Source organism: Heloderma suspectum, chromosome 16 (assembly GCF_057233095.1).
Source record: "Heloderma suspectum isolate Gila_16-S chromosome 16, 16-S_ref, whole genome shotgun sequence".
Taxonomy (NCBI): domain Eukaryota; kingdom Metazoa; phylum Chordata; class Lepidosauria; order Squamata; family Helodermatidae; genus Heloderma; species Heloderma suspectum.
The window spans coordinates 19,615,943-19,642,646 of NC_139473.1; the positions used below are offsets into that span (position 1 = coordinate 19,615,943).

Below are 26,704 nucleotides of genomic sequence, written 5' to 3' on the forward strand. Positions count from 1 at the left end.
ATAGTGTTCAGTAGACTCGGGACAAGAGTTTTTGCTGAATAAGATGTAACCTGAGATCCATAGATGAAAGATTTCTTAATGATTATTTTTTTAAACTGGAAGGCTGGCATGCTGCAAAGCAAAGGGCTGCCCTCCAGTGCTATCTTTATGTGTTTTGTTTGTGATTTTGTAGCTGACATCTCACCTCCTCCTTGTACTTAGATTCTTGGGCAAGTTCCTTTTCTTTTAGCCTCACCCATTTTCGTTCTGGGAAAAGAGCGTTTTGTGACCGGCCATGCCCACCGTGGCAGCCATTTTCTGAATGGCCGAGCTCCATCCCATCGCAACCAGTTTGTGAGAGTGCCCATGACATGCTGTCAAAATCCCAAATATGCCCCAAAAGGTTGGGAACTCCTAATGGCTTCCAGGTGGAATAGCCCCTGACGGAGTCTTCTCTTCTGAGAGGAAAAGCCAAGTGCCTGTTAGTTCCAGCCAGGTCAATGGAAAAGACCTGGCCTTCTCTCTCTCTCTCTCTCTCTCTCTCTCTCTCTCTCTCTGTCTCGTGGGGCATTGGGTACAAACATACGGGATCCCAAACAGTCTCTTTCAAACATGAAGCTCAGGTAGAGAGGAACCAGGAGCAGTTGCTTGACACTAGGGAAGGGCATGTGGACAAAACGGAAGGGAGAGAGCAGTGGCCCCAAAAGGCTGAGTTGTAACTTACTCAGGTGGAGGGTGAAGGAGATCTGCACACAGGGCAGCGGGTGCATAGTTGAGTGCAGTAGGCCACAACTATTAAAATAGCTGTTTATAACAGGATTCAATTTCTGTTGTGTGTGTGTAACTCTAAATTTAACCCTTCTCTCATTTTGAACAGAGCTGCTATTTTAGACTTAATCTTATTTTCTGTCATTAAGAACTGCACCTGTTTGCTTTTAGAAACTACAATTAATGGTATCCAGCCCTACTGTTTCTTGTAGTGCTCTGAGACATGTTAGGGTGCAATCCTATGCATGTTTAGACAGAAAAAGGTCCTACAACTCCCAGCATTCTCCATGCTGGCTGGAGAATGCTGGGAGTTGTAGGACTTTTTTCTATCTAAACATGCCTAGGGTTGCAGGGCTTTTTTCTGTCTAAACATGCATAGGATTGTACCATCAATCATGTTCTTAAAACCCAGAACTGAAAATTGTGCCTCATATTCCCAAACTAAAATGGGGCCTGGGTTTGGTTCCAAATGTCATGCTCCATTGATTGGACTTGGAGGCACCGTTTAATGGGTGCTCTTTAATGCCAGGGCCATTGTGGAGATTTAGATAAGAGTTTAAGGGTGGCATCATGAAGGTTGCTTCCTTGCTGTCTGTGTGTGTGTGAAATATTCTCAAGGGAGTAATTAAATTGCCCCCAATAGCAAATTCATTTCTCTGCTAACCCAGCCTCCCACGCATCCTGGTGCCCTCCAGATGTGTTGAATTGGGATGATGGGAGTTATAGTCCAACTCATCTGGAGGGCACCAAGTTGCTGGGGAGGCTTGCTAATATTTTGCATTTGTCTCTTCTGGTACATGGAAGCAGTGAAGGGCTCTAGGTGGGAATTAAGAAATGGACATTTTTGTTCCAAAATTAATTTGTTTGTTGCATTGTTCCCCTCTCACCCTCCCTTCAAGGGGCCCATGGTGGCTTACAGGGTCTTCCCCTCCTCCCTTTATCCTACCAACAACCCTGTGAGGTAGGCTAGGCTGAGTGGGTATTCTGCTACTCTAATAACTATACCACACTGTTCAGTGAAGAATGCAGACTGTATAAGAAACGTAGCATGAGGATGGCATCTCCGAACTTACGGCTTTCTCCCCTTTGTATCCTACCAGCAACCCTGCGAGGTAGGCCAGGCTGAGAGAGATTGGTCCAAAGTCACCCACTGAGCTTCATGGCTGAGTGAAGATTTGTCTCCCTAATTCTAGTCAGACGCTCTAACCACTGCACCACACTGCTTCTTGTTAGTCCAGAGATACAGTGTCATACACCCACACCCTAAAATTGCATTTGCTAACATAGGTTGGAAATCCCCCCTTCACTTTCCTAAGCAGGTGTTCAGTGGGTGGCCAAAAAGATTATCCACTCTCTCATCACACTGGTTGTGAAGCTTGGCAACGTGTGTAAAGTCAGTTCTGGGCATGTGATTTTAAGTATTCACTGTAGGAAGTTGCTGGTTGAAATCTGTCAACGTCATCTGTGGACTGCGCCCTCGTGAATGGAAAAGGGCATTATTTTCTCTTTATTGTCATCTCCTTTGCCTGAGGTGTGCATAAGCAAGTGCAAAGGACATTACTGTTATTTAGTGCAAATCAGACTGTCTTTTCTGGAGCATGTGTAATTGAAACATGCACGCCGTTTTTCAGATGGTATGAATCCGTCACAACAAAGGTACCTCTTGGTCCGAAGAGCATTCATCCTGTGACTAGGAGGTGCAGGGGGGATTGAGAGTACAATTCCAGTCTTCGCATACACCTGTCCTCCATAGAGGCTTACATGGCATCTGTATCGGCTGTTGGGGTTGTGGGGTGCAGGGAAAGGGGCTGGACATTTACATCCGTATGCCTTCCTTTATCTTAACTGATGAGACAAATACCCCCAGTGAAGGAGCTGCAAAGCTGTCGTGGCTGAATGGTACGCAGCACTGTGTGTCAGTCTTTAGGGGTGGCGTTTAGCAACTTACACACTAACTTTCAATAAGTGCAGCTTTTGAGCCTTGGGCTCAGCATGTCGAGACTTAAAGAAGGAATCATTTCTTCAATTTTTCCTCTGCAGTGGTGGTGACCGAGGTGGCTTCAAAAATTTTGGTGGTAAGTGCCGAGCGTCGAAAAAAATATTTCAGTGGAAATTCTATATTAAAAAGCCAAAAAGAGATTATTAAAAGCCACCAAATGCCATGCTACTGTCCATTAGAAGCATTTTATTTGTTTTATTTTTCCTGTTTCGGCTAAGGCTATTGTGCGCGTGTGCTTATAAAAAAAAAAAAAGTGCTCGTAATGAAATAAAAATGGGGTTCCTGCTTTTGTTTTCTCCCCTCCTCCCCCCATCAAATTGCATGAAAATAAATTTGTGGTAACTCTTGCTTTGCCCCCAGATGGCACGCTCTTCTAAGCACAACGTACTAGTGAGGGAATCATAATGGCAAACAGCTTGGCAAGCAGCCAGCCGACACCCACAAGGCGACCACCAGCATAAGCCTGTGTGGCAAATGCCACGACCGGCAGTTTTTAAGGACCATGACCAAAGTTCTACCAGGGCATCATCTCCTGTCATTTTTAATCACAACGTCTTCTAAATCTTGTCTTGGTTTAAGTGTTACATACGTTTTTGGTAATGTTAATTAAAACCAGTTGAGGTAGTTGACTCTTTTTGTGTCTCTGGTGTGGCTAAAATACACTTTTCTCTCTCTTTCTCTCTCTCGCCCATTCCACAGGTCAAAGGGAATACGGGCAGAAGCCAGATGCAGGTAAGTACAGAAGCCAAACATGGCTAACAGCAGGGGTGCAGAACCTGGGCTCCCAATCCAGGCCTCTGGGGTTCCCCACAAGGCTGTACCCCATGGCCCAATTCCTTTTCCTCCAACCACCAATTATTTTGTGGTTTTACAGCTGTTGTCCAGTTTTTTCCCCCATTCTAAAAGGTTGAAAGTCTCTCCTAAGGCATTTGGTACTGACAGTAAGAGCGTTAAACTAAAATATGCTGGAATTCTTGGTTCCGCCCCTTTTGCTCCACCCACTTTTGCCTTTGTCCCCGCCCACCACTGGAATGCCACCCCCAGAGCTTCTCTGAAATGGAACCAGGCTCTGCACCCCCAGCTCACAGTTTTACAGTCTTCTCCTTTGCCTTCAGTAGGGAGTACAGATTGCGTGAATGTGCAGTGGTCTTGGAAGATGCGCATTTAGTACATGTGTCCTGGTGCCCAGTTTTGAGGCCCATCTGCACTCTCTTGTTTTGCAGCACGGTGATCTGAAAAGGGGCAAAGCGCCAGGCTCAAACCCAGCCAGCTCCTTCCCGGATACTGCTCTAGATTTCATGGGTGGGTGGTGACACCAACCCCAGTCAGGACTTAATTGGCATGGAATAGCACTGGAGCCATTGGGAGTGGTGGCGGGACGCACAGTGCGAGGCCTGCCCTTCACGGGAGAGCCTATGCTTTGCATGCAGAACGTCCCAGATTGGCGTCTCTCCCAGCCCTGTCTGGAGGTGCTTCGAAACCACAGAGAGCTGCTGCTAGTCAGTGTCAACAGTACTGGGACATCACAGACTTTGTGGCGAATGTGGTTAGAGAGCTCTCTTTTCTCCCTCTCTCGATACTAGAACTCGGAGTCACCTGGCAGTGCGATTGCACAACAGAAGCCCTGTCTGGGAGCACCCAAAAGTTTCTGAACAATTATTCCTTTGCTGTTGCTAGTAGCTCTTGGGGACAAGAAAAGTTCAGCTTCGCATAGCAGCTCAGGTCTTGTCTTGAAGTTGCCGGCTTTGGTTGCTTACCACTTGTGAGCAAACGCTACATTCAGAGCTGAGGGTTTGTTGGTGCTGCTTGTCTCTTAAAATGAACTTTGGGTGGAAGTCCTGCTCCCTTGCACAGCTGTAGTTTACATGCGTTTACTATATGTGATGTGATTAAATGGTGTATTTAATGTACACGCAGAATTGTTTCTAAGGTAGGGAAGGGGTGGTTATCGGGGCATCAGGACTGGGCATCAGGACTCACATGTGCCTTGGCAAATGTTCCAAGAACATAAAGAGTCCCGCTGGATCAGACCAAGGGCTATCTCGTCCAGCATTATGTTCACACAGTGGCCAACCAGCTGCCTGTGGGAAACCCACAAGCAGGACACGAGTGCAACAGCACCCTCCCACCCATGCTGTCCAGCAACTGGGGTATACAGGCAGACTGCCTCTGTTACTGGAGGTAACATAGAGCCATCAGGACTAGTGGCCATCTATAGCCTTCTCCTCCTCCATGAATTTCTCCAATCCCCTTTTAAAGCCACTGAAAGTGGTGCCCACATCATTACAACTTGTGGTAGCAAATTCCATAGTTTAACTCTGCGCTGTGTGAAGAAGCCCTTCTTTTGATCTGTCCTGAATCTCCCACCCATCAGCTTCATGGGATGACCCCACTGGGTTCTACTATTATGAGAGAGGGAGAATAATGTCTCCCCATCCATTTTCTCCACACCATGCATCATTTTGCACACCTCTACCATGTCTCCACTTTCTCATCTTTTTTCTAAGCTTAACAGTCCCAGACATTGTAACCTTTCTTCATAGGGGAGTTGCCCTTTTCTGCATCTTTTCCAACTCTAGAATATCCTTATTTAGCTGTGGCGACAAGAACTACGCAGTATTCCAAGTGTGGTTGGATAATATATTTGCATAAGGGCACTGTGGTATTGGCAGAGTGATTTTCAGAGTGATTTTCAGTTCCTTTCTGACTTGAGACACTGTGAAAATGGCTGTGGTGTTTTATACAGCTCCTCCTAGCTAAGCTCAAGGTGTTTTGGTTTTAAAAATAACTCCTCTCTTTTTCTCTCTCTCTCACACACACACACACTCTCTCACACACACACACACTCACAGATTCAGAGTCTGACAACTCGGATAACAACACCATCTTTGTACAAGGTCTTGGAGAAGATGTTTCACCTGATCAAGTGGCTGACTATTTCAAGCAAATAGGCATTATTAAGGTGTGTAAGTCAGTGAAACTTTAAAAATGTGGGAGCAGGAGGGAGACTTGAGAAGCTTGTGGGGCTAATGCAGGGGGAGCGAGGGGAATAACTGGATTCATTTAAAACTCCATCCCCGTTGAGGCAGGTGACAATTCAAAACAAAAACCTCGAATAGATCACACCTGTATTCAGATGCAGCCAAGCTCAGTGGACCATCAGAAACCGGAGCCTGAATGAAAAGACTTGTCAGCGTTTCTGGCGAAAGAAGCTCGAGGTTGGGGGGTTGGGCTTGGTAGGTCCCCAGAATTGTGCAACAGCCATTGGTCATCTTCCCTGGGTTGCCCCCTTCCTGTCTGCATTGGGCCCCTCTATAGCAGTCTCAGGAAGGCGTTCTCGGCCCATCTGAATTGCTTTGGAGGGTACAGGAGAAGAGGTCGATCCTTTCATTGGGTCTAAGTTGCTGATGATGTCTTCCCACCTCATGTTCGTTCCCTGGTGAACATATTCTGCTAATTCCTGAATCTGTGCTCTGGTATTCAGCACAGGGTTCAGCTGCAGTTTTTCTATATTTCTGTGGTGTGGAGACCAAACACTTGATGGCAATAAGCTCTTCCTCCTACTCCAAAAATCTCTCTCGGTTTTTTCCTTCTCCATCACCTGGCCTTGGTGGTTGATGGTTATTCTGGGGCTCGCTGGAGACAGGATCTCAGCTAGCAGCCGAGTTCTTAGACCCACAGAGTTGGGGTGGACCAAACAGCTATTGGGTCCAACTTCCTGCCCAAATGGAGGCTCATCACCCACTAGGTCCCCCACCCGCCCTCTGTATTGCCCCGGCCGTAGGCATCAAACTCTTAATTTAGAGGTGCCAAGATAGTGATAAATCAGACCCAGGTTTACTTTCAAGGAGTACTTTATTGACTAACTTACAGCACACAGGCATACCCAGCGGTTGGATCAGACAGCTTCTCTGAACCCAGAGCCATGGGGTACAATGGGTTTTATTATACCATACATGTTAGCAGTGAGGCAGCATGATAGCAGCAAGTGCCACCTAGCGTTCATTCCCAGCATAGACCAGAAGTGTTTGGTTCTCAGCACAGCCACCTGCAGCTTTAAGACAAACTTCACTTCACTTCCCAGGCACATCTTGATTTTGGCCTTTGACTCATCTCAACATGCTCAGATGTTGCACCAATAATGAATTTAAGCAAGCGTTATGGATCTCTAGGCCCCTCTAACACTACAGGTGACTTGTTTACGCTCCTGGGGCCAGTACACCCACCCACTGCCCAGTTCAATGTATGCAAACCACACCAGTGTGCAACAATCAGGAAGCAAGCATGCCACGAAGAGATGGCTGTTAAGTGGCTCCAGATAACTTGAGCAAGTGAGCCAAGCTGCATGTTTCAAATAGCGAGTTCCCCAAAGTTTCCAAGTGATTTGACGTTGGGGTCACGTTTTATCTTCACCCAAATTCAGTAACTTGTCAGGCCCCACCCTAATGCTAAGAACCATCTTACAGGGACTGGGGATCAACTCTGTGGCACTCCACTGGGCTTCAGAGCAGTGGAAGAATCATAGAGTAGTAGGGTTGGAAGGGGCCTACAAGGACCTCGAGTCCAACCCTCTGCTCAGTGCAGGAATCCAAGTCAGAGCATCCCTGACAGATGGCTGTCCAGCCTCGTCTTGAACGCCTCCAGTGTGGGAGAGCCCACCACCTCCCTGGGTAATTGGTTCCACGGTCGTATTGCTCTAACAGTCAGGAAGTTTTTCCCAATGTTCACCCGGAATCTGGCCTCCTGTAACTTGAGCCCATTATTCCGTGTCCTGCACTCTGGGATGATTGAGAAGAGATCCTGGCCTTCCTCTCTGGGACAGCCTTTCAAGGACTCAAAGAGCGGTATCATGTCTCCCCTCAGTCTTCTCTTCTCAAGGCTAAGTTTCTTCTCAAGAGAAGAAGCAGAGCTCTTCCTTCGGCTCTGCTGGGAGACCTGTTGCCTTTGACCCTCCCTCAACAGTCATCTGGCCTGTTTCTATCCCAGCTGATCATGATAAGAACTGTAACTTTAAGGATTGGTTCCTGAGCTTGCTTTTTCCTCCCTCCCCTCCCCATCCCTTTTTCCTTATTGTATCAAGATTTTTAGACTGTAAGGCTGAGGGCAGGGACTGTCTTGCTACTCGTATTAGTCCGCTGCATTGGGAGCCTTGTTGGCTAAAGAGGTGGGTAAAAATGTTTTAGGACACAAGCCTATGCATGTTTAGACAAAAAAAAAAAAGTCCTACAATCCTATGCATGTTTAGACAAAAAAGTCCTACAATCCTATGCATGTTTAGACAAAAAAAAGTCCTACAATCCTACGCATGTTTGGGACAGAAAAAAGTCCTACCATTCCCTGGGAGATGTAGGACTTTTTTCTTTTGAAACATGTATAGGATTGCACCCAGAAAGAAAGAAAGAAAGAAAGAAAGAAAGAAAGAACGAACCTTCTTTCTCTAGCTGATGCAGAGCAGGGGTGTTGAACCTCTTTCAGCCCAAGGGCCAAATTCATTTTCAGAGAAGCTCTTGGGGGCTGCATTCCAGTGGTGGGTGGGGCCCTAGGCAAAAGGGGTGGGGCCAAAATACCAGCATATTTTAGCTTAAAGCCAGTAGCTAAATCTTGGAAGAGGCGTGTCAACTTTTTAGAATGGAGGAGAAACCAGTCCAAAAGCTAGGAAGCTACCAGATGGTCGGAGGTCCGGGGAAATGAGATTGGGCCATTTAGGAAGCCCTGGGCGGGGGATCATATTTAGTCCATGGGCCTGAGGTTCAACACCCCCTCCCAAGAGGAATGCGGCGGGGCGCTCACCAGCGAAAAATAAGTCAGTGATAAAACAGACGATGAGGCAGAATGGACTCCAAAATAGATAATAGTATCTTATTTAGTTACTTACATTGATATAGAGCCATTGGTGTGCATCTTACTTTACAGCAGAGGTGGGCAACTTCAGAAGCTCCAGGGGCTATTTTTGCCCCGCGAACCCCCCCCTTGTCAGCCACAGTTGACCCCCCCCCAAATACTACTATTAAAAAAATAGAGAAAAAAACACAGCATCTGGAGGTGGTATGGAGTGGCTAAATGGTTGGATCTCACTCACTTGCAAGCTAAATTTGAGACTTTTGAGCAGCTCTGAATGCCATTTATTTTCTGAAAAAATACATTTAAAAAAAATTGTTTTTCAGGGTGCCAGTGTGTGTGTGGGGGGAGCACAGCAAGAGCTGCATGGGGTCCGTGGGTTACCCCCCCCCCCCCGGTTTTCAGAGCTGCAAGAGGCCAAGTCCCTTCCCCAAGGAGCATACAATCTGAATTTCAACACAGGAGAAACAAGAGAAGAAGGGGAGGCTGGGGTGAAAAGGAAAGGAACGTGTGTGATTGTTTCGGTTACACGCGCTTAGGCTTAGTTACAGGCTCAGTTACAGCAGGGCATGGGGGGAGGGGGCTGTGCTATGGAAAAGGTGGGTTTTGAGGACAGGTATGAAGAGAGCTGGCTTCACACGCGTGTTCTGGGAGGCAGCTCCGAGAAATACAGGGTAGTAAGGGAGAAAAGGCAGAGTCTTCGGAGGAGGAGCAGGGAGGCCTTTGTGGTGTATCTGGAGGAGTGAAAATCCTACTTGAACTTCCCCTCATCACAGGCTGGCTGAGACATTTTTTTTTTTGGTGATGTGGACGGTGAGGAAATGCATTTTTCTCTTTCCCTTCCCAGACTAACAAAAAGACGGGCAAACTGATGATAAACCTCTACACCGACAAGGATACCGGCAAGCCAAAAGGAGAAGCCACCGTGTCTTTTGACGACCCGCCATCTGCGAAGGCCGCTATCGACTGGTTTGACGGTAAGGGTGGCCCTCCGAACGGTGCCTAGCTGTCGGGGGGGGGGGGGGGGGCTTGATTTTTCTTTCATTTGTGGAAAGGTCATAACATTGTGAAACACAGTCCTGGGGGTCTGCTGCAGCACTCTCACGGCTCCTTTTGCGGGGCCGGGAAACATGGGTGGGAAACTGAGAGGGAAGGCAAGGGGGGTTCTCCTCTTTGGCCTGCCCTCTTCTCCCTGCTCAGCTAAAGTTTCTTGCAAGGCCCTGCTTGTTTTACTGAATAGGCCCAATAGATGTGCCAGCTTTCCCCAACCTGGAGCCCTCCAGATTGGTTGGACTACAACCCCAAGCATCCCCCCAGCCAGCATGGCTGGCTGGGGGGATGCTTGGGGTTGTAGTCCAACCCCTCTGGAGGGCACCAGATTGGGGCAGGCTGAGTTTTGGAGAAGAGTACACAGCTCTGTTACTTGTGTGAGGGCTCTAAACATTCCTGCTTGTAGTACAGCTGGTGGGTTTCTATGTTGGAAGGCCTTGTTCCCTTGTTGTGACCAGCCAGCTGTGGATTTCTCCTCCTCCCTCTCTTTCTCCAGGAAAGGAATTCAATGGCAGCATTATCAGGGTTTCCTTCGCCACCAGGCGGCCCGAATTTCTGCGAGGAGGTAGCGGAAGCGGCGGCGGGCGCCGAGGTAGGAACAGCCCCGGGTCCGGTTTTGTTCTGTGTTTAATCCCTGGTTGCAGTTACCTCTGTGCTGGCTCCTCTAGAGCAGGTAGCAGCCTGCCCCTCTGAGAGTGGCGGCACTGCTTTTTCTGAATCTGCATTTGGGTATCGTTTCTCTGACCAGAGAGCAGCTGCATATTTAGCCCAGGGGGTGACTGATGGCGACGTGGGAGGCTAGCCGTGCTGTGCGTGCGAGTCCTTACCCTACAGGCAGCTGAGGCTTCCTCGCTTTAAGGGCAATGTCGTTGTGCCTGCAGGTTCACGAGGAGGGGGCTTTGGAAGAGGCGGGGGCTTCCCGGGCCGAGGCGGAGAACCCAAAAGCGGCGATTGGGTTTGCCCTAACCCGTAAGTCTCTCACCTTGTGGCCATTTTGGGATGGGTTGAAGAACGTATGAAGCTGGTGCTGAGCTGGCCCATTGGTCCATGCAGACTCTGACTGATGGCAACTTTCCAGGGTCTAGGGCAAGAGAGAGGTCAGGTACCCATTTATTTATTTGAAGTGTTTTTATCCCACTCCTCAGCCCAAAAAATTAAATAAGGAGCAGCTTACAATCAGTCTAAAAAAGACATGCCCGCAAGGAAAAAGGGATGGGGAGGGAAGAGGAAAAAATTATACTGTCAGCATGGCTGGTGAGATGGCCCTGCTTCCCCTCTCATCTCCTGGCCGGGTGTGTGGGGGGGGGGGGCGGCGGGGGCAGCAGTCCAACTGGACCAGGTCCTGATGTTCCTGTACCTTTAAGGAATGTTTCCTTTAACTGGAAATGCCGGGGCTTTGATTCAGAGGGGCTTTCTGTGGTGCAGGCCTATGCATTGCCCCCAAGGAGAATGGCGCCCACTTTTCATTTCTTTCAGTGGACAGTTCCCGTTCGAAGGGCTCAGCAGTTTCATGCCCCGTGCGCCATCACAGAAACGTGCTTGGGAGAAGTCAGGGGAGAGGGGAGAACTCAAGAATGGGGATGAATGGATTTTCAGCACCCCCGCTTGCCTCCTGGCCGCTCCCCTGCCCTTGCGGCACGGATCGAGCGACGTGCTTTTGTCTCTGTCAGGAGCTGCAGCAATGTGAACTTTGCTCGCCGGAATTCCTGCAATCAGTGCAACGAACCCCGGCCAGACGATGGGCGTCCCTCGGGAGGAGGTGCGTGGAACCCCCTCCATGTGGGAAGAGCAGCGGATGCGCACCCCGGGTCACACGCCCACGGGCTTCTCACTCTCGCCTTTCCTCCCTTACAGACTTCCGTGGCAGAGGCGGCTTTGGAGGCGATCGGGGGGGCAGGGGCCGTGGCGGCAGGGGCAGCGGCGGCTTCGGGGGCAAAATGGGAGGCAGGTGGGTGCTGTGTTTTGGCGACTGCAGAAGCGCGCATGTTCTGGGAGATCGGGGATTCCCCAAGCTGTGCATAGAACGGCTCATGTGCTCAGAGAATATTTAAGGCTCGTGTCAGCCCAGCAGTCCACTCTTAGCAGAGGCTACCCGGTGCCTTCCTGGCTGACTGATAGTCCTGGACTGGTGTCATACCAATAGGGAGGCAGTCCCAGACCAGTGTCTCATGGCGAAGGAAGGGGAAAGCTTTTCCGAGGGCAGGGAGCTCTCGCTCTTACCCCGAAGCAAGGGGACAAGCTTTTCCGAGGGCAGGGAGCTCTCGCTCTTACCCCGAAACAAGGGGACAAGCTTTTCCGAGGGCAGGGAGCTCTCGCTCTTACCCCGAAACAAGGGGACAAGCTTTTCCGAGGGCAGGGAGCTCTCGCTCTTACCCCGAAACAAGGGGACAAGCTTTTCCGAGGGCAGGGAGCTCTCGCTCTTACCCAACTCTCACCAGAAAAGGTTTATTTTTTAGAAAAACTGTTGGGCCTCTGAGGTTAGATAGGGAAACACTGCAGGAGAACAGGGGGCTGGTTTTGGAATGCAGTTATTGCAAATAGCGTATACACAGGGCAAATAGGTGTGGGGGCTTAAATAACTTGGTGCTTTTTTCCTCTCTCTCACCTTTAGAAATGACTTCAGAAGCGATCAACGTAACAGACCCTACTAAAAACAGCTGTGAATTTCCCCCTCATCTTTGTAATGGCTTTTCACAGCGACATTTGCTGAGTTTTGCCTGCTGCTTTGAACCCCATGGCCTCTTCTGGATAGTGGAAATAAACATAAAACTGGATTTTTGATTTGGTGGGAGGGACTGGGTCAGGATTTTTTTTCTCCTTTTCCTTTTTTTTTTATAGTAAGTCCATCGAAATTTCATCTTTTTATTTCCAACATTCCCCAGTTCTCTCCCCCCGCCCCCTGACCTAAACTCTTCCACAGGCTCTTTAAAAACAGGAAGGAATGAAATTGTACAATATTTGCCAAAAATCTGACATGTTTTATAATACAGACAATAAAAGCTGATTGTTTATTTGTGACACTTTAGTCTATTTTTTTGCCCTTGTTATTTCATGAACTCCCAACCTGGTCTGGAGTGACTGTTTATTTGGCAGTTTATCTGAGGGAAGCAACCCTATGCATGTTTAGACAGAAAAAAGTCCTGCAACACTCAGCAATATCCAGCCAGTCAGGACTTTTTTCTGTCTAAACATACATAGGAGTGCGCCCTAAATCATGAAGATTGGCACACGCTGGAATCATATATATATAATTTTCCTGTTAATCAGTGGGGTGTGGGATTGTGCTTATTTATTTAGGGCGCAATCCTGTCGGGATGACAGTAAGACTCCAAACTCGGAGGGTGGCCCCCCTGCCCTCCGGCACCCCCCCCCCTTTTCCTGCCTCTCTGAGGTTGCTGCTGTCAGGGGGAGGCAGAGGTTGGATTCCTAGCTCCCTGACCTCGGAGCCAGGAATCCAAACTATCCTATTCCCCTGCCCCCAACTCTGCCTAGTGGCTGTAGGATGGCTCCCTTATTTTATTATCAGATTTCTAAACCCCGGCTTTCAGGACTTAAAGCCCTCACAAGGCGGTGTAGAAACCATGCGTACAACATAATAATGCAATAATACAAAGTCATTCTTAAAATATATACACAGAACAGCTCTAAAATAAAGGGCACTAAAAATCCAGAGGACAAGCCATTAATAAAATGAATACTGAAATTCTGAGAGAGAGAGAGAGAGAGAGAGATTTTAAACTAGTCATGATGGAGCTGCATGGATCTTGTGGAGTGGTCCACAAATACAGGGCCACCACTGAGAATGGCCTGCTCCAGGTACCCAACTCTCTTAAAGATGGGCCTGAGGAGGGGCACAAACAGGGGCAGGCAGTCTGTCCGATAGCCAGGACCTAATGTTTATTTATTACTTTCTTTAGCCGATCAGGCCATCTGCATACAAAACCAGAATTCTCATATCAACCAAAACACAAATTGCCAATAAAACAACAAAAACATTTTAAAATCCTAAATATTTGCCGGCATGTTATTACCATTTTTACAGATTTAGTTTTTTTTAACAAGCAATGACTTTCACCTCTCCAGAGCTCGACTGACAAACTTAGCAGTCCTATATGATGTATAATTATCTGTTCCAGCTAATAATAATCGAGTTATACTTGCACGAGGAGTATCCTCAAGCGCAACTAATAGGGGCTCAAGGTACTGCTTCCTCAAATAGATGTACAATGGGCATTCCACTAGAAAGTGCATCATGTCCTCTACCTTGGGGCAACCAGCTGGGCAATCTGCACTCATGCCATGATGGGTCCTATAATGTACCTTCACCTCCATCAATTGGAGTGAGTTCAGTCTGCACCTAGACATGAGCCATCTCAATTCATGTGAGGTGATGGAAATCAAATACGGGGGAACCTTCCCTGGAGAGGTCATGATGCTTTTATAGATCTTGTTAGAGCGACTTTCAGCAGCAACAGCCATTGTTTGGATATCAACGTTTTGTAATCACTTTGAGATCTCCTCCCTAGCTCTATCGTTGTTGTTGTTCAGTCGTGTCCGACTCTTCGTGACCCCATGGACCATAGCATGCCAGGCCTTCCTGTCCTCCGTTCTCTCTAGCCCCTCGCAAGCAAATATGATTGTGAAAAGCCCAACTCAGACATAGATGTGGTTATCTTGCCTGCCCATGAGCCCCTTCCTATTGCTTCTTATGCTAATAAGACCAAAGGGGAGGCCAGTTGGAACACTAACCGGAAGAAAATAGCAGCTTTTTGGACAAGCATTCCCACTGAGTGACAGGCTGTGTCTAGTCGGACAATGGCCTTAGAAGTGGATCTAGGAACCCTGAGTACGCGATAGAAATTTATGCTGCACTGACTCCAATGAAACAATATTAACATGGGTCCAGGCAGGTGCCCCGTGTAATATTTGGGGAAGTAATTTACCCTTGTATAGCTCTATTAAAGGGGCCACCATCTTACCACCCGGTCCTGCAGCAAAACAAAGAATGGCGTTACTAGTTGCATTCGTTGTCAGGGCTATTGCTTTCAAGTGCTCAGACCAAGATCCTGAACTTTGAAATGTCACTCCTAGGTATTTATATTTATTAACCTGGTCAAGCAGGTGGTTATCCAGCTGCCATTGGTATTTTTTCCTCCTTTTGCCAAAGACTAAGATTTTAGTTTTTTCATAGTTAACTTGAAGGGCTTCTCATAAAATATGAGCTTAGGGCTCTTAAAAGCCTATGCATCTCCACCTGGGTGTATGACAGGAGAACAGCGTCATCTGCATATAATAACACTGAAATATTCCTGTCCTTTAAGAGAGGTGGGAAGAAGTCTGGGCTAGATAAGTAGGAAACCATATCAATATTATATACATTAAATAAAAGAGGTGCAAGCAAACATCCCTGGCGCACTCCTTTATTAACAATAATGGGGTCTGAAAGATCACCTGAAGATGCTCTCACACGCAAGATAGAATTCTCATGCAGCCCCTGTATTCTTCTGAGCAATTTATGATCCACATTTAAAATGGTAAGCTTCTGCCAAAGACGGGGTCTAGATATAGAATCAAAGGCTGCTCAAAGGTCTACAGATGCAGCAAAAAGTGAGTGATAAGGCGGAGATGTATATTTCCCAGCCAAATATTTTAGTATAAAACAATGGTCTACTGTAGATCTGCCACATCGGAAGCCTGCTTGTTCTTCAGCTAGGAGATTCTCCCAGAACACCCAGTTTTCCAGCTTACCTAAAAGATGTCTTGCATACAACTTACTTATAACGTCCAGTAGGCTTATAGGGTGATAATTCTTAGGGTCTGACTGATTGCCTTTTTTATAAATAGGCACTACAATAGCCACTGCCCAATCTTGGGGAAATTTCCCAGTTCTATCAATAAGTGCAAATAAGGTTGCTAACACTGGGATCCACCAATGAGGATAATCAATCAAGAAATCTGGTGAAATGCCATTCCTTCTGGGGGCCTTTCCATGCTTCAACTTCCATATCAGCATAGCTATTTCCTCACAGGTGACTGGGGGCCAACTAGGTGATTCTGGGTCTTCCTCCTGCAATGGGGGAAGACAGGCCATCTCATCATAAAAGAGGGAATGGAAATATCGTTCCCATTCATGTGTCGTGATAACGGAGTCAATGGATGGAGTCCCATAGTATCTTAAATCTGAAGTAAGGTGCCAAAATCTAGGTCTATCATTTCTTTCAAGTGCTGATGCTAATTCCACCCATTGCAACCTGGCATGCTCTTGCTTTTTTTCTTTAATTGTATTTTTATATAATTTACGCAGTGCCAAATAGGACTGTGGTAAAGGGACTATAGATCTATCTCTTAGGAATTTATGTTGTCTCTTGATTTCCTGCTTAAGTTTCCCACAGTCTGCGTCAAACCATGGATTGCCCTCTTTTGGCCTCTGGTTCTTTGACTGGCCTTTCCAAAATAAGAGAGGTTCGACTGCTGCTATAATCTGGGCATAACATTCTAGTACAACTTCCGTCTCTGGAAGAGGACAGGGTGTTCAACAAGAGTTTTACATTCTCAGAATGCCATAAGCATTCCAAAGCATTTAAATTCACATTTGCCCATTTACGACGGCATGTTGCAACCCTCGTGCTTGGGACTGGAAACCTATTTTCTTGATTTGCCCAGGCATTTTTAAGACATTCCAGCTGGACAATCAATGGTTGGTGATCACTACATGGATATGAATCTACTCTAAAGAGCGTAATCAGCCCAAGCACAGTTGGAGGGACTACAGTGTAATCAACTACGCTAGCCCCAAGATGGTTGATGAAGGTAAATTCCCCTGTCAAATCCTCGGACAGAGAGCCATTCGGAATGCAAAGTCCAGATTGAAAAATCATTTGAATAAACAGCTTCCCTTGAGTGTTAATTGTGTGGTCCTTTGATTGTCTATCATCTATCAGTGGGAAGTCATCCAAGGAAAAATAGGAGACTGGCTCTATTGCATTCCAGTTTGGGCCAATCCGGGCATTAAAATCACCGGCTAATATCAAGTGAGCTTCAGGTAGTTCGGTCTGCAAGCCTAGTATATAATCTGTAAGGCTTTCCCAAACATTTTTGCTGTGATGAGTTGATTTCCAAGGAGGAATATATACATTTACCATAGTATATGACATTGAATTATTTTTGAAAAATACAGCCAGAGCCCAGGACTGCAAATTACTAATGAGATAACTTTCCCCTTTCAATGAAGTTGATATACAGCAGGCTAACCCCCCCCCCCCCACACACACACACACACACAGGAGTCCCATGCTTCTGGGATTACTTGCAGGGACTTCATAGGTTTTATAATCACTCAACGACATTTCCCCTGTGCACCATGTTTCCTGTAGGAATATGATATCAAAAGATCTAAGGTACCTTCTGAATGAACCATCTGCCCTTTTATTGGACCATCCAGAGATGTTCCAGGAGACACACCTAAATGAGCTCCCCAAAGCCTTATTTTGTCAGGAGGAACAATCTAATGCAATTCGATCTATTGAGGGGTCAAGCTGCTCGGCAGCATTTAAGTGGGGAATGGAGTTCTGGATCATGTGTTTCTGTTGAGAATTATTTGCTATTGGGACTACTGTGGTGTTGATTTCAGCCACCACTGTTTTCTGGTTTTTTTGCAGTATCAACTTAAAATTATCAATATCAGAATTAATTGCAATATTGGTTGAGAAAATTTCAGTGTCTAACAAAACATTACTTTTGAGTGGGGGACTAGAAGGACATAGAGTCCTAAAGTTTGTTCTCTGTAGGCCCTGATCTGTAGGCTCTATATCAATGGTCCCAACATCCGTCTCCTGAGTTGTAAAATCAATGAGCATTTCCAAAACACTGTGTAGGCTACTCGGTTCTGGGGCATACTGATCTATGGGTTTCCTTCTGGATATCTGCTTAAATAGTGGTGTTAATGAAGAAGTTTTAAAAACCCTTCTAGCCCTTACTCCATATTTACCCAGTTGGAGCCTCGCAGCAAAGATGTCTTTAACCAAGATTGGTGAGTTGAAAGTTATTATACATCTCTGTAAGTATAGAGAGCCTGAAAGTGTGTGTACAGATCTAATATTTCTTATATGAATTCTTAAGTTCAACAGTGCATTATGATTATACACAGCTCTGTTTTCCCCCCACCAACTAGGCAGAACCCCATTTGATAATGGTGATATTTCAAAGGCCATTTGGTCTGGGACTAAAATTAAGTTCCCCTTAAAGTTCCAATTCTTCAGTTCTACAAGTTCTCCACAGACTGCAAGGTTCGAGAGGTTCGAATATTGGGTTGCAGTTGAAGGAGCCAAAGCCTGAATAGGCTGTAAAACTGGAAGTGTCGTGTCTTTCTGATTTGCTTCTGGATTCACTTCTTGTTTTGTTCCAGTTTCCTGGTCCTTGAGGAGTTGTATAATCTCAGGTTACTTTGTATATCCAGCAAGAAGGGTTAGTTTATCATTTATAACTCCGATTGTCCCAAAAATATTAATTAGAGTTTTAACAATTAACAAGCACTGCTCTGCCATGGCATCAATAGTTGCCATGTTCGCCTCTTCAGGCTTCAGCCTGGTAGTTGCCTGCTTCTCCTCATTTCTCCATTCCTGGGGCTCGTCATTTTTTCCTTCCTGGTACTCATCATTTTCCCCCAAAGGGGAGGCCAGGATTGAATATCGATTAGTAGTAAAGATTGGCAGAGCTGGGCTATCAGAGCCACCGAGCATGAAGCTATCAATTTTAGATTGCTTTGAAACGGAATGTTGGAGACTCTGGTTGGTCTCTCTGCCTCTTTTTGCTACACATTGCAAACAGAGCGTAGAAGAATCAAGTAACACCACGCCGCCACCTCCTCCACTTGATAACTGCTTGCAGAAGTCAGCAAAATTGGCAAGGCAATGAGGCAGGCATTCACATATGCCTCTACGGCCTGTGTGTGTATACAAGGTCTTTATCAGAAGAATTCAAAGCATCGTCCAAACACTGAGAGCTCTCGCGTTGCCTCCTCACAGCTGATAAAAACTTAAACAGATTAAGCCTTGGAGCAGCCAAAACATTTTAAAACAATTAAAATTTAAAACAAACAAACCGGGGAGCCATAAAATCTGCCGCTGCTTGTGCTGACCGGAACCCGCCAGGACCTTATGTGTCTGGGGCTTTCAAGGCTAAAACCAGCCCTTCTAAATTGAGCCCAGAAAGAAATATCCAGCCTTTGTTGCTGGTACAGAATAAATGTAACATGCTCTGTTTGCCTCGTTCCCATAAGTATCCTTGCTGCCACATTGTCTACTAATTGAAGTTTCTAAACCATCTTTAAAGGCAGTCCCACATAAAGCTCATTGCAGTAATCCAGCCTGGAGATAACTAGAGCATGAGTCACTTGGCAGCCATAAGAACTAGAAACTTCATGCCTTCACCCATATGAGCCTGCCTGGGTTTAAGGTCTTCAAGAAAGGCCCTTCTTTCAAGACTGCTGCCTTCAGAGGTGCATTTGGTGGCGATGCAAAAGAGGGCCTTCTCGGTGACCATTCCCAACCTGTGGAACTCCCTGCCGAGGGAGGCGAGGTTTGCTCCCTCTCTTCCTGTCCTTCCACCGCAGGCAAAGACCTTTTTATTCAAGCGGACCTTTGGTGTGTAAGTCTGTTGGGTTGGGTACTCCTCTAATTCCACTATTCTTGCATTTTTAATTGTCCTTAATGCATTTTTTTATTGTTTTAATCAAGTTTTGTTCATGATTGTAAGCTGCCTTGAGCACCATTTTTCTTGGTAGAATGGCGGGGGTTCAAATCAAATCCATAAATAAGTATTAGGGAAAGGCAGAGAGAATAAGAACAAAAGCTTGAGATTCTTAGGACACTGCTGCAAATAACAAGCTTTGCAGCTTTTCTGTGCATGGTGGAAATCACACAGCCAGGCTTTATAGTTGTGGAGTTTGGTTTCCACTATTTCGTTTTTGGGCAGGTGCTGAGCTTTGTATGCATGTCAGCCTTTGTGGGGTGGCTAGGGAAGTCCGACACCTGACGTGTGGGAGAAATCTGCATTGTTCACAGGAAGATTTTAAGAAACAAGGGGGGTGAGTTGAGATCATAGTATAGGGCAGCTGTCTCCAAACTGGTGCTCTCCAGATGTGTTGGACTGCAATTCCCATCATTCCCAATGCTGGGAAGACTTGAAGGTCAGCTCCTGGATGAGGACACAGCCAGCGAGGGTGTGAAATCCTAAAGGTTCTGTGCCAAGGCGCTGAGTCTTGTCCTTTAGCAAGTGGACCTGCAGATGGTGCTCTTTGGCTAGCATGAGAAGTCGGATAACCCGATTACACACAGCAGTATTTGCATTTTCTGATTTCAACCAAGTCTTCTGCTAGACTCAGATCTTGACAATGAGGTGGAACCAACAAGGGCAAATTCCATGGCGAAAATGAATAGGAAAGGGATTGAAAATAAAATGGTGCCTTTATATAAATGCCTTTATATAAATGCCAAACGGTTTAGACAAATGATTTGGAATATCTCCTGCTCGCTCCGTCTCAAAACGGGGATTCTGCAGAGCTGGAGAAGGTGTAGATATAGACAGAGACTTGTTTTGCACATAACAACAACCCAGTGTACAGGTTGACATTGAATTGTGTGTTGTCGTTGCCTGCGAACCCTGCACAACAGTTTACCTATGGGTCATTAACCACAAACAACCCAGAGTACACAACCCAACAGCAAACCATGGGTTCTCTTCCTGAGTTGTTCATGGTTAACAACCCATCATTAAACCATAGTGCGGGATTCACACACAACAACCCATGGTTCAACAAGCCGTGATTCAACAACAACCCATACTCTGGGTTACTCGCGTTACATGCAAGTTACACCATTGTGATGGCCACCAACTTGGACAGCTTCAAAAGGGGATTAAGACAAATTCATGTTACCATGATGGCTATATGCTGCCTCCAGGATCGGAGGCAGTATGCCTGTGTACACCAGTTGCTGGGGAACATGGGCTGGAGGGTGCTGTCGTGCTCATGTCTTGGTTGTGGGCTTCTCATCGCCTGGTGGGTGGAGATAATTTTGTCACAGCTATTATTTAAAGGTTTGGGGGTCAGAAATTCTTGCCGATTTACTGCAAATCACCCAGAGTTCTACCAGTAGGTCCAGATCTACCTTCGGCCCAGCCTCAAGGGTGGTCCCTCCTGCTTCCCTAGTTGGCAAAGAGCCACTAAAGGCCTTCTTGTCTAGACGGTGGTGGCCAGGAGCATGCAAATGGCATTGCCCATACCCCTAAATTAGAGTTGCTTGGCCATGCTTGTCTCGACCAAAATTGCCCTTTCTAGGCGTTCCATCTCTTTAAAAGCTCCAGAAGGCGTTGCCTACAACGATTCACACCACGGAGCTTAGGGAGCTTGGAAACCGCTGAGCCAGGCGCCTACATCTGGATCCAGACAGTGTCTCACTTCTCACTTGGCTTTCCTCTGCTGCCGTTCCTCCTCCTTCAAACAACCTCTGACATCTTCATCCCACTGGTTGTTTGGACTCGCAAATAACAAGGCCCCTGAAGACACTTTTATGAACAGAGAGAGAAAACGGAGAGAGCTTGAGCTTTTTTCTTCCTCTCCTGTAACTCTCGAATGCATTGTTGTCCAATGAAAATGATTGGCAGCTGAGAAAAGAGAGGAGTTAGTTATACCACCCAACATGAATTTGGGGCTGCCTCCGATGATGGCTTGGAAACTTCAGCTGGTGCAAAAAAACAAATGCTTGTGCATGTCTTTCCTGTTTGAAGTTCTTCAAGCTTTTGATAAAATTCCAACCAAGTACAGTTGCCTCTATTTTTTCTGATTAATATGCACAAAACGGCGTACACAGTCCTTTTATATGTTGTATAACTTGTATTTTTACTTTCATTAGGTACTGGGCTCCAACTTAGGCCATTTTACTTGAGATGTTCCATAAGCATATCCATTATAGACTAAGATTTATAATTAGCGAGTTCTTTTGTTTCTTTAGTGATTTTAATGTATTGTTATGTACGTTCTTTTTGTTGCCTTTATTTTGTTAATGTTATTTTGAAAATAAAATAAAATTTCATGATAAAAAGAATGCAGTGCACCAGATGCTAGTGGGGGCCAGAAAGTCTGATCATGTAACACCACTTCTGTGTCTGTTGCACGGGCTAGCGGTAGGTTTCTGGTCCCAATACAATGTGGTGGTGTTCACCTTTAAGGCCCTAAACTAGGGGTGTTGAACCTTGTTCAAAATGAGGGCCAAATTCAATTTTGGAGAAGTTCGAGGGGGAGTGCATTCCAGTGGTGGGCAGGGACAAAGGTAAAGGGGGGGGGATATCAGCAGATTGCAGCTTAAATCTCTTCCTGACATTAACTAACCCTTTGGAGAGGCATTTCAGCCTTTTAGAAATGTGGGGGCCGGGGGACTGCACAGAAGCTGGAAAGCTACTAATTGATTGGTGGTTGGGGCAATTGGTTTGGGATCCTAGGCCAGATTTGGCCTGAGGTTCAAAATCCCCTGCCCTAAATGATTTGGAGTTAGGTTACTGTAATGACCGGCTTCACCTGTATTTTCCTGCCCATAAACTAAGAGCTGCATTGGAGGTACTGCTCCTATACCCGCCGGAAAATCATGTAGGCTGGCAAGCACAAGAGGCAGAGGCTTCATGGTGGTGTCCCTGCAGTTGCAGAACTCCTGCTTGATGTTCGCGTGGCCCATTTGGCACAGGCTTTTAAAAGGGCCTTAAGAACATAACTTTTTACTGCTGCCTTCCTGAAAGAGAACAGCCTGATGGCTGTGTGTTCCACAGCCGTGTTCTCGTGCGCCTCTTGGGCACATCTACTGCACACATGCGTGCTCCATCCCATGTGCTGTTGCTTCCTTCATTGTGTGTGCGTGTGTGGCTTTGTGAGGGCTTGGCCCTATGAAGTGGTTTCTCGATAACATGAATGAAAGAACAATTAAATAATTGGTGGAATCCACCGGCACAAAATAGGGCCGAGATGACTTTAAAAAAGGGAACTAGACAAATTCAGGGAGAAGGTCATGAATGTTCAAGAGCAGTTTATCTCTGAATATCAGTTCCTCACGGGTAGGATGCCCTCCTTGGGTACTTCCCAGAGGCAACTCGATTGCTGCTGTCGGAAACAGGATACTGGGATGAGATCCAGCAAGGCTGTTCTTACAAAACATTAGAGAGATTCATGGATAGGTCCTAAGGCAGGCATGCAAAACCTCAGGATTGTTCACCAAATCTGGCCTGGCAGGGTCCCGATCCAGCCCTCTGTATCCCATCCTTTTCCAATGAGCACAGAGTAGCATACTTGGTTGGGGTGGTTTATTTGTTTGTAGCAGCCTTCCCCAACCTGGCTGGGGGATACTGGGATTTGTAGTCCAACACATCTAGGGGGCACCAGGTTGAGGAATGGTAGTCTACATTACTATTAAGTGTAATAGACATTGGGGTCAGTGCAAAGCACCTTGGAGAGCTCCTTTAGAGTTCTGACAGGTTCTGACCGAAACCCGGAGCGGATTCACTGCTCCACTGACATTGGAGCCCCCACCCTCCACGACTGGGATCCAATGAAGTCCATTTAAGTAACAGGCTTTTTTAACGAGTTATACTTAATATTAAAAATGTATTAAGGATTATTTATAGCTCTGGAGTACAATTTTACAGGAACCGTCCCTTGGTCTGTAATGATCCTCTCTATTAATTTCTGTGGGATCTCACAGATCCCTAATATCTTCCTCAATACCTTTTCCCTTCAACTCCAAACCACCTGAAGATAGATTTTTAAAAGCAACATCACAACGATGGAATTAACACCTGTGTGTCTGCTAATTACTGGCCTGGCCAGACCAGACGATGCTTTCTTCTTGGCGTGTGTACACAGCTCGTCCTCTGTCCTTTCCTGCACACATGGGGATGGACTGGCTGAGGCATGCACATTTGTGGCAAATTCAGTGCGTGTACCCGAGAATGGCATGGTTGATTTCTCCTCCCCGCCCTGACCCCCCCCCCGCAGATTTCAATTAGGAAATCAGCCGTGTGATTTTGCCGAGGCACCAAGTCTGATGTTCTGCCACCGCATGAAATCAGTGGGCAGAGAGATGCTGCGTGCATCGTCTTCCCCCACATGTTGGACCGGATTGGGAGAGATCTCATTCAATCTGGCCTGGACCGTTGGGGTCCCTTAGACCCCTGATGCCTTTTATGTGCATGTTTTTTTTGTTCCTTTAACTTGAATTGGGGTCTAACTGTCCCCAGTGCCATTAGTGAAGCTCTCAAATGAACACATACAGGTGTGTGGGGAATGGTGACAGTATGCTGCAGAACAATTGACTCCTTTCTTAGGGGAGGATGCATGAAACGTAAAGTGGGGCAGGTTGGAAGTGGGGGGAGTTTTATCTCTCTTAAAAAAAACACCCCTTTGAGGTCAGTTATGACCTCGAATGCACGACATAGTTAATCCATAGAGCGGTTCCCATAGATTCAGCTGCATCTTTTTAATGTGGGAGTGGGGGATATGATAGAATCCCCTGCCGTGCATATGTGGATTTATGCCAACTGTATTCTTAAGTGTAACAAACGTTGGCTCTGTTCATTTCCTAGAGACGTCTCTCAGCACGGATGCAGGATTTATTGTTTGCTTCCAAAGGAATTCCTGCTTCGAGACAGAACTACAGACACTCCAGTGGATGTCTTGGACCTCCACACCCATCCTCCCCAGCCAGCATGGCCACTGGGGACCAGCAGTGTAGTGACAAATTCAGAAGCACAGGGTCCCTTTGTGACAGTCACAGCCTCGCCCCCTTCTAAGATTGCGCAGCCTTGTAAGATGTACAGCTTCAACTGGGATCCCAAAAGAGGGCAGTTGAGAGCAAGGCAGGGGGATTTCCATTGGACCTCTGCGAAAAAATGCAGGGGTGTTAAAATCTTTTTCACTCGCTCACTCAAACACAAACGTTTGGGGTTTTCAAAATATGGTACTCTATGGAAGCTTCACCCCCTCAACTCAGCCCTTGGGGACAGATCCTTTCTCATTTAAACAGCCCCCTTGCATACTCCCTTAGCGCCCCAGCATTACCCATGAGCCTTCCCTAAGCGCCTTCATTGTATCTCTCCCGTCCCGCAGCGGAAACGTCCACACACCCAGCTGGAATGAAACACGCACACACACACACACAGTGGTGTCGTGGTGAATTTGGAAATGCAGGAGCTCATTGGGACAGTCTCCAAGGGCAGCCCAAAAATGTCAGGCCGCTGTGTCGATCCATATCCACAAACCAGTTCTAGGAGTCTCCCTCTCCGCCAGGAGCCCGTCTTTGGTAAGGCGAAGAGGTCTTAACTGCCCACTCCAGACCAGGTCATCCCAAATACGTTGCATTCCAACATGGAACAAGACGTTGTTGCTTGGGAAATTCCTTCCCCCCACAGCTACGGTGAGGGCCGCAGCTGAGCTCAGAGGGAACGGGGGATTCTGAGCGGGGTGGCAGATGACGTCAGAGTCCCTGCTCATGAAAAAGTGCCTGGGCTGCATCCCTGCGAGCCTGGCCTCCGCTGCTGGGGACAATGGGAGTTGTGGTCTTGCACAGCTGACGCGCACTCGGTTAGGGCAGGCTGTTCTAGACTGAAGGTGCCTCTGAACAGGTGGGCCAGCGTGGGGGGAGGCTTGTTTCCGTCCAAGGCCACATTCTGTTTTGGGGAACCTGTTGGGGGCGGCACCGTGCCGGGGCGAGCCAAAGCCCAGTGGGCAGGATCCTAATTTTTCTCCTGTAGACCTAGTGATTTAGCTTCTTTATCCGTATCCCTCGATTTCTGTGAATATTACAGTCTGAGCTTTGGGTCCGATGCAGCAGCCAGACAGGCTCTTTTGGGGTCTTCCGTTCAGGGAGTCAGGAAGTTGGCATAGTTGGAGAATAAGTGGAAATCTTGTAGAAATGATGTGTGCTTTGCCTGCTGGATTTCTGCCTGCAGTAGAGCTCTTTAAAGCACAGGAGCCCTGTTGCTGGACAGGAGGAGCTACCTTACAAGGTCCACTATAGTCCCCCAACTTGGTGCCCTCTGGATGGGCTGGACTACAATGCCCAGCATCCCTCGGTCAGCTGGCTGGAGGATGCTGGGAGCTGTAGCCCAACCCTTCTGGAGAGGGTCAGGTTGCTGATGCTGGGCGTTGTATTCCAACCCAGCTGGATGTGCCAGGTTGGGGATGCTGGGCATTGTAGTCCAAGCCACCAGAGGGCACCAGATTGGCTGGCTTGGGGATGCTGGGCATTGCGGCCCAACCCTTCTGGAGGGTGCCAGGTTGGGGATGCTGGGCATTGTAATCCAACCCATCTTGAGGGTGCCATGTTGGCTGGCTGGGGGATGCTGGGAGTTGTAGCCCAACCCTTCCGGAGGGCATCAGGTTGGGGATGCTGGGTGTTGTAGCCCAACCCTTCTGGAGGGCGCCAGGTTGGGGATGCTGGGTGTTGTATGCCAACCCTTCTGGAGGGCGCCGGGTTGGGGATGCTGGGTGTTGTATTCCAACCCTTCTGGGGGGCGCCGGGTTGGGGATGCTGGGTGTTGTATGCCAACCCTTCTGGAGGGCGCCAGGTTGGGGATGCTGGGCGTTGTAGTCCAGCCCTTCCGGAGGGCACCAGGTTGGGGATGCTGGGTGTTGTATTCCAACCCTTCCGGAGGGCACCAGGTTGGGGATGCTGGGCGTTGCAGCCCAACCCTTCCGGAGGGCACCAGGTTGGGGATGCTGGGCGTTGTAGTCCGACCCTTCCGGAGGGCATCAGGTTGGGGATGCTGGGCGTTGCAGCCCAACCCATCTGGAGGGCGCCGGGCGGGCTGGCTGGGGGATGCTGGGACTTGTAGCCTCCTGGCGGGCGGGCGGGCTGGCTGGCGGATGCTGGGCCTTGCGGTCCAAGCCACCCGGAGAGCACCAGGCCGGACTCTGGTCGCGGGCTGCCTCCTCGCCCGCCGCCCGCCGCCCGCGCGCCCTCAGCCAGCCCGCCGGATGGGCGGGCGGGGCGGGGCCGGGCCGGGCTTCCCGGCTCCGGGCGGCGCGGCGGC

At 47.6% G+C, this 26,704-nt stretch overlaps 1 protein-coding gene across 2 annotated transcripts in view; it reads left to right on the plus strand.

Annotated features, from left to right (window-relative positions):
- The window catches only part of TAF15 (TATA-box binding protein associated factor 15), a 31,175-nt gene extending 18,512 nt beyond the window's left edge, over positions 1–12,663 (plus strand). The window contains exons 8-16 of one of the 2 annotated variants that reach the window (XR_014786143.1): positions 2,788–2,822; positions 3,446–3,478; positions 5,599–5,708; positions 9,432–9,561; positions 10,131–10,226; positions 10,516–10,603; positions 11,111–11,393; positions 11,489–11,582; positions 12,246–12,651. Coding sequence is in view for 1 of the 2 variants with exons in the window: in XM_084822823.1 (XP_084678949.1) it covers positions 2,788–2,822; positions 3,446–3,478; positions 5,599–5,708; positions 9,432–9,561; positions 10,131–10,226; positions 10,516–10,603; positions 11,305–11,393; positions 11,489–11,582; positions 12,246–12,285 (715 nt within the window). In the remaining variant the exon portion in view is untranslated. Of the gene's footprint in view, positions 1–2,787; positions 2,823–3,445; positions 3,479–5,598; positions 5,709–9,431; positions 9,562–10,130; positions 10,227–10,515; positions 10,604–11,110; positions 11,394–11,488; positions 11,583–12,245 lie in introns of both variants that reach the window. The other variant, XM_084822823.1, reaches the window with a different exon arrangement.
- Positions 12,664–26,704: the final 14,041 nt, after the last annotated feature.